Here is a 6,504-nt window from a genome sequence, read left to right on the forward strand (position 1 = left end):
GTTAGAGAAAATGTATTTACTAATGTGAGAATTTATATGATAAATTTTAAAAGTTTAAAATATTTTTTATTATTGAAAATTAGACAACGTTTTTTTTCTTATAAAATTTTTATATTTCCCTTTTTAATTTTTTCTCCAAACTTTAATATCATTTGAATTAAAATAGAATCATAAAATTACCATGAATAAATTCTGTCTCAAAATTTCGAGGGCTTAAATCGGTGCTTTGCTTGAGTAGGTGTGTGCTTAGTGCATTCGATTTTTCGTTTTAATTTTATGCTATTTGGTTCAAATTTTTCTATTTTTTTAATTTTGAAAAGTATATATAACCCAAGCCGAATTAAAACAAATTTGATTTGGTTCGATTTTTGTTTTCGATTTGATTTTTTCATTTCGATTATGTCAACAATCAGAAACATAATCAAAGTTATATTTTACATTTTAATTAGCTCATCTTTAATTTTTATACTCTTAAATATACTTTCTAATATAAAACATGTAAAACTTCAAACACAATGCTTAAAAGTCTACCAATTAAAGACAATAACAAATAAAAAGAGACAAAAGTGGTCAACTTAAATTGTTTTTTTTTCCTTTTGATGTTTGATTTTTATTTTTCTAAATCTGAAACAACATTTAAAAACCAAACAAAGTAAATTATTAATTCATAATCAAACTAAAAGTTAAAAAATCAATCCAAATTAAAATTTAATTTAATTTAATTTTTGATTTAATTCAAATAGTGCACACCCGTATTTTTAGTCAACCTTTCATCGTTATTCTCAATCAAATAGTGCCAATTAAGATTAGATGACAATGACAATAATATTAAAGACAACAAATGTTTTACTCGATTAGTAGATAAATAAATGAAATTAATTAAACATCACATATTAGGACAGTGATCACAACATAACTAATGGCTTAAAATAAATATATATAAAAAGACCGTTAAACTTATTTTATAAAATTTAGGGAAAAGGGTCTGATATACCCCTCAACTTTGTCATTTAGAGCTGATATACCCTTGTTACGAAAGTAGCTCATATATACCCATACTTGTAAACAAATGACTCACATATACCCTTTTCCTTTAACGGAAATGAAAAAAATATAATTTTAATCTAAATTTTTATTCTTTTTTTCTAAAAAATATTATCCCATATGAGTACATTTAATCCTCGTCAAAGATATTTTTTTGACCTTTTTTTGTTTCAATGACTAATTTATAATTATTATTTTGATAATCAAATTTATTTATGTTTCACTAATATTCTTGTAAAACTTATTATAGATGACCAAATTTTTTCTTCGAATACGAAATTAAATTACAATACACACAAAAAAAATAGTTTAATTTTTTTCCTTCAAACTAAGGAATGAAAGAAAAAAATAAAATAAGAATAAGAAACTCAAATAATTATAATAAAAAAAGTCAAAAAACAATTTATGTATGAAAAAAATTAAAATATACCTTGAACTTTGATAGAAGAATCATATATACCCCTAAATATTTATTTTTAAAAAATTACAAGTAATAAATATAAATTTAAAACTAATTTTTTAACTTTCGTTAAATGAAGGGTATATATGAGCCATTTTGTAACGGCAAGGGTATATGTGAGCCGTTTGTATAACGGTAAGGGCATATATGAGCCACTTTTGTAACGAGGAATATATCAGCTCCAAATGACAAAATCGAGGGGTATATCAGACCCTTTTCCCTAAAATCTATACAACGAAATGACACACACAATTTTATTTTGTTTTTAAGAAAAGAATTTGAGTTGAAATTTAAAAGTCAAATAATAAGAATCATGAAGAAAAGATTATTTAATTTAAAATTTTCACTCTATTAACTCACTTAATACTATCTCTATTGAATTTTAAATAAAAACTATATTATATAATACTTTAATAAATTGACTTTTGTAATATATTTATTTAAAAGAACAAATGTACCTTCGAATTATTTTAAATGATGTACATATATTTTTTATTATATTTTTGGAACTGTCATAAAAAAAACTAGAGCATATATAATTTTTGTACTAATAAAATATACGTGTCATAATCGATGGATAAAATTATGACATATATATATATATATGTTAGTGTAAAGATTATATATGCTATAGCTTTTTTTATGACAGTAACATTAATGTCCCAAAATATGACGACTGCAAATACCATTTACGATAGCTTTAATATATTTGTTTTTTTTTCTTTAATATTTGAACCCTAAGACAAGGCTTCACTTCCTTTAACCCTGAGCCGCCATTGGCCTCTGTAACTGCTATTTCTGCAGTTTGTGCGTTTTTCTGTAAGTTTTCATTGATAATTTGTGGAATTTTGGTTCAGTTTCGAGTGACTGCAATGGCAGATGAGGAGAATTTAACTGTTAATGAAGAGTTGATTCCGAAGCCGAGGCACAAGGGAAAACATGACAAACCAAAGCCATGGGATGATGAAAGCATCGATCATTGGAAGATTGAGAAGTTTGATCCTTCCTGGAACCAGAGTGGATTGCTTGAAGTCAGTTCGTTTTCAACTCTATTCCCTCAGTACAGAGGTTAGCTCCCAAAAAATATTTTCTTTCGAGACCACAGTTTTATGACCTAATTGAAAGAAGAATGAAATTACTTTATAGCATTATTCTCTGCCTTACGAATTAAGTTTGATTAGCAAATACTTGGTAAATTTTAGAACTTTGCCGTATTAATTCAGTGTTATCTGTCTAATTTCATTGTCAAATTTAGAGTTTGGAGCTTTGGGTACATTTGCACTAGTCTCTTTTATGCATGCCCAGATTTTTTCTCAGTTGATCTTTGAATACATAGGTACGTTAGGTAGGGGAACAAGTTATTCCGGGAATGTTATCTCTCCCTATGTGGGATAAAAATATCACTATAGTAGTGGTATAACTTAACATGAGATAGAACTCATCCCGGTATTAGTTATCCCTTATCCCTAGTACCAAATGAGCCCCTAGAGTTTATTTAGCTGCAAAACCAAAAACCAACAGCAACAACAACACCTTAATCCCAAACAAGTTATAGTCGGCTATATGAATCCTCTTCTTTTTTTTCCTCAAGGCACATCATTATCCTACCAAATAAAATAGAAGTAAAACCTATAGGGATTTGTTTCTTCCATTATACTCTATCTGTAGCTGAATTAGCATTATTCCAAGGATTTGTAGGTCTATAGGGACGGCTTCATTCCATGTGATTTTTTTTTTGAAACAGGTAAGTTTAGGGCTACCCTGTCCCCATTTAAAACATTCAGTCACCAAAGTTTCACACTTACAGACCGTTGCATCGGTAGTTCAATGCATTACATGACAAAATCAGGGAAACTAGAATAAATGTGTGTGCAGGGGTTGGTTAGATTTAGGCACATTAGGAATTTTGATGGAATGTGTCTTCCCTGTCAGTTTTGTTCTTATTGGAGCATATACGTTTTTTGCTCACCAATATTCAGATACATGATATGGTTTAACTTAAGTTGATGTTTTGACTATACCAAATTGCAGAAAGAGAAAGCAGTTATATGTGTATTGGATTATCGTTTAGTTGCATATTTCTTCAATGATTTGTTAATAAGAACTGAAAACACAAGGTGCACTGAGCAGGTTGAGATTTTCAGTGAATCTATTAGATAAAATGCCAGACTGAGTCTCTACTTATAAATTATAAAATGCTCACTTGATCATGTTTGCATTTTAACCTTCCCTTGATAAGTATGCTTTTATATTTTTTGTTGAAATCTATCGATGTTTCTTGTGAATCTAAATAATTGACGCATGAGTGTGCGGTATGTTAATAATTGAGCATTTTTATCAGAGAAATATTTGCAAGAGTGTTGGCCTACTGTAAAAGGTGCCTTGAAAGAGCATGGAATTGCCTGCGAACTTAACTTGGTAAGTCATTGTAACCTCTGCCTCTCTCTCTCTCTCTCTCTCTCTCTCTCATACACACACACACACACATGTTTTCATTGCTGTCTATAACTATTAGAATACTTCTAGAACTATGTATTATTTGTTAGTTGGTGAGGTCCTAATTCGTTTCGGCGAGCTTGAGAACCAAGGTTACTTACATCTGATTTGTATTTTGTCGACAAGTAAAATTTCTATGTGCTAACTCTTGGGTAATGCATTCCTGAATTAACCAGTGTTTGATGTCGTATACTTAATTAAACAGTATTTATAAGGAATTAAACCTTATTGACGGAGCACCCAAATTTATGCTCATCATTTATTCTCCTTGGGGACTAACATGATGGACATTGCCTATCCATTTCAGCTGCCCATACAATGATGAGCTTGCTAAGTTGAAATGATGAAATCTAAGTTATTGCTGAAAAATGGACTTCCTCATTAGAAGTGGCTGTGGATAAAACCTCCAGTTTTTAACAGCATTCTTGAGTTGCTCACATTTCTTTTGTTAAGCAAAGATGCTTACAAAATCTTCACTTATGGTGTGAGGGTCATATGTTAGATAGCTTTTCACAGTTTTTAAATAGCATTAGAACTGTTAAGATCTGTAACCCCTTTCATCTTGTTCTCTTCTCAGTTCTCAGTACCTTCTTGGTACTTATTTAGATGAAATCTACTTCACATTATTCAAGATGTAGAAAATGAATAAGAGGATTCCTGAGTGATACTGGGTTTAGGTTCCTTATTTATCATATTTGAACCTCTTGTTTAGTTATCTACTTAGTGCCAAGCAATGTTAATGTAGTGGGTCTTTGGAGAAGAAGTTCCCTACATAGAGTAAGCATGTATATACGGAAATTTATTTCATTGTTGGGGGCTTTGAAGAAAAAGTTTTCAAGCATGGAGAAAGTATGTACAAACAAGAAAACATATTTTATTTATAGGGGTTGAATGTTTGGTAACATTCCATGTTTTTGTGATATGGCAGCAACTTCAAAGAGCATCACACACTATTACCTTGACTGGCTATTATTTATTATTGGTTTTCCACATTTTGTCTTCCCACTTTACTCTCTAATGAGCACTAATGTTAGGTCTGCTTTTTTGCAAGTAATATCATCTGTTTAATTTTTCTTCTATTGTGGGCCAGGTTGAAGGATCTATGACAGTTTCTACTACTATGAAGACGAGGGATCCCTATATTATTGTAAAAGCTAGGGATTTGATAAAACTTTTGTCAAGAAGTGTTCCTGCACCTCAGGTTTGTGTTTTTTTTCAATCCCTGTTGTTTCTCATCATCTCTGATTCTTTTTGTGTAGCATCCTGAATGTTTGGTAAGAACTTTTAGAAACGAGCAGAAATAGCATTGTTTTAGGATTGAGCCCTGCTTCTGTTAATGGGATGATATTGACTTTGTTTCAAAACCAGGAAAGGGTTGACTTTAGTTTTGATCAGTAATCCAGGGGAGGTTGGACTTGTCATATATGTTGAATTATAAAGTGATTTGCCAGCTTTAAGTTTATTTTGACCAGCAGCTATCTTATGCTTAATCAGAATGGTGGTGCAAAGGAGAGGGTTATAAAAAAACTGGAAGGCTTTGTTATGTAGCTGTTATTAAGTAACTAACCAAAATGTGGAGCCTCTCTATGGTCCACAAATTTCCTGAGACTTTGTAAAGATATTTAGATTTAGGTGTCACTCATATGCTCTGAACAATTCATCTTCTTTCTGCTTGGATATTGTTTCGCATAACGCAGATCTGCCCTAAGCTATCTATTGCATATTGTTTAATGGCCTTCTACTCTACTTGTCTATTATTTTTTAATTGATAACCGAGAAATCCGTTTGTAACCCGCCCTTTGGACCAATCGCAACCTTCTAAACTCGGTGGATAATGGGCCCGCCCCTTCTCTACTTAAATTCCGGGCTTCGCTTTGCATGGTGTGGGGCTTGAACTTGTGACCTAAGCCACAAATCCTCCACCTTTTGCTACTCGAGCTAGGCCTTGGGGGCGTCTATTATTTATTTTGTTTTTCACTTTTCGCTATCTGTGGTACATAATAGAAGAGAAAAAGAGAACACATTTATTATCCACAAATTTGCGGTGCGTGTCCCTTCTGGAATTTGAATGTCCCCTGTGGAATTTGAATGTTAAGCTGGAGGATTGCTTCACTATATTATGTGCTCTTTTAATTATCCAATAGTCTTTACTGTTGGTTAATTCTAAATGAAATATGCTTTTCCAGGCTGTCAAAATCCTGAATGATGAGATGCAATGTGACATAATCAAGATCGGCAACATGGTTCGCAACAAGGTGTGCTATGGTCATCCATACTCAAATTAAGTACATGTATTTCAATTTTATCTTTTATTTGGTGGATGATTTTGACGAGAAGATGAATTCTATGTATGGCTGTCAAACACTTTGTTGGATACTCGTCAAATAAAAATGTTCCTTCACATAATATGCACACTTTTGATAAGTATGCTCATTCACAATATTCCATACTTCTTTTTTACAAGTATGAGAGGGCTCGTAGCCCCCCCACTCCCCACCCCCCCA

The 6,504-nt window shown here is 31.6% G+C and overlaps 1 protein-coding gene across 1 annotated transcript in view; it reads left to right on the top strand.

Moving 5' to 3' along the window:
* Window positions 1-2,263: 2,263 nt before the first annotated feature.
* The window catches only part of LOC107011954 (KRR1 small subunit processome component), an 8,145-nt gene continuing 3,904 nt past the window's right edge, over window positions 2,264-6,504 (top strand). The window contains exons 1-4 of the mRNA XM_015211647.2: window positions 2,264-2,572; window positions 3,846-3,922; window positions 5,091-5,201; window positions 6,187-6,255. Of these exons, the coding sequence (XP_015067133.1) occupies window positions 2,377-2,572; window positions 3,846-3,922; window positions 5,091-5,201; window positions 6,187-6,255 (453 nt within the window). The 5' untranslated portion in view covers window positions 2,264-2,376. The remainder of the gene's footprint in view (window positions 2,573-3,845; window positions 3,923-5,090; window positions 5,202-6,186; window positions 6,256-6,504) is intronic.

Source organism: Solanum pennellii, chromosome 2 (assembly GCF_001406875.1).
Source record: "Solanum pennellii chromosome 2, SPENNV200".
Lineage (NCBI taxonomy): Eukaryota > Viridiplantae > Streptophyta > Magnoliopsida > Solanales > Solanaceae > Solanum > Solanum pennellii.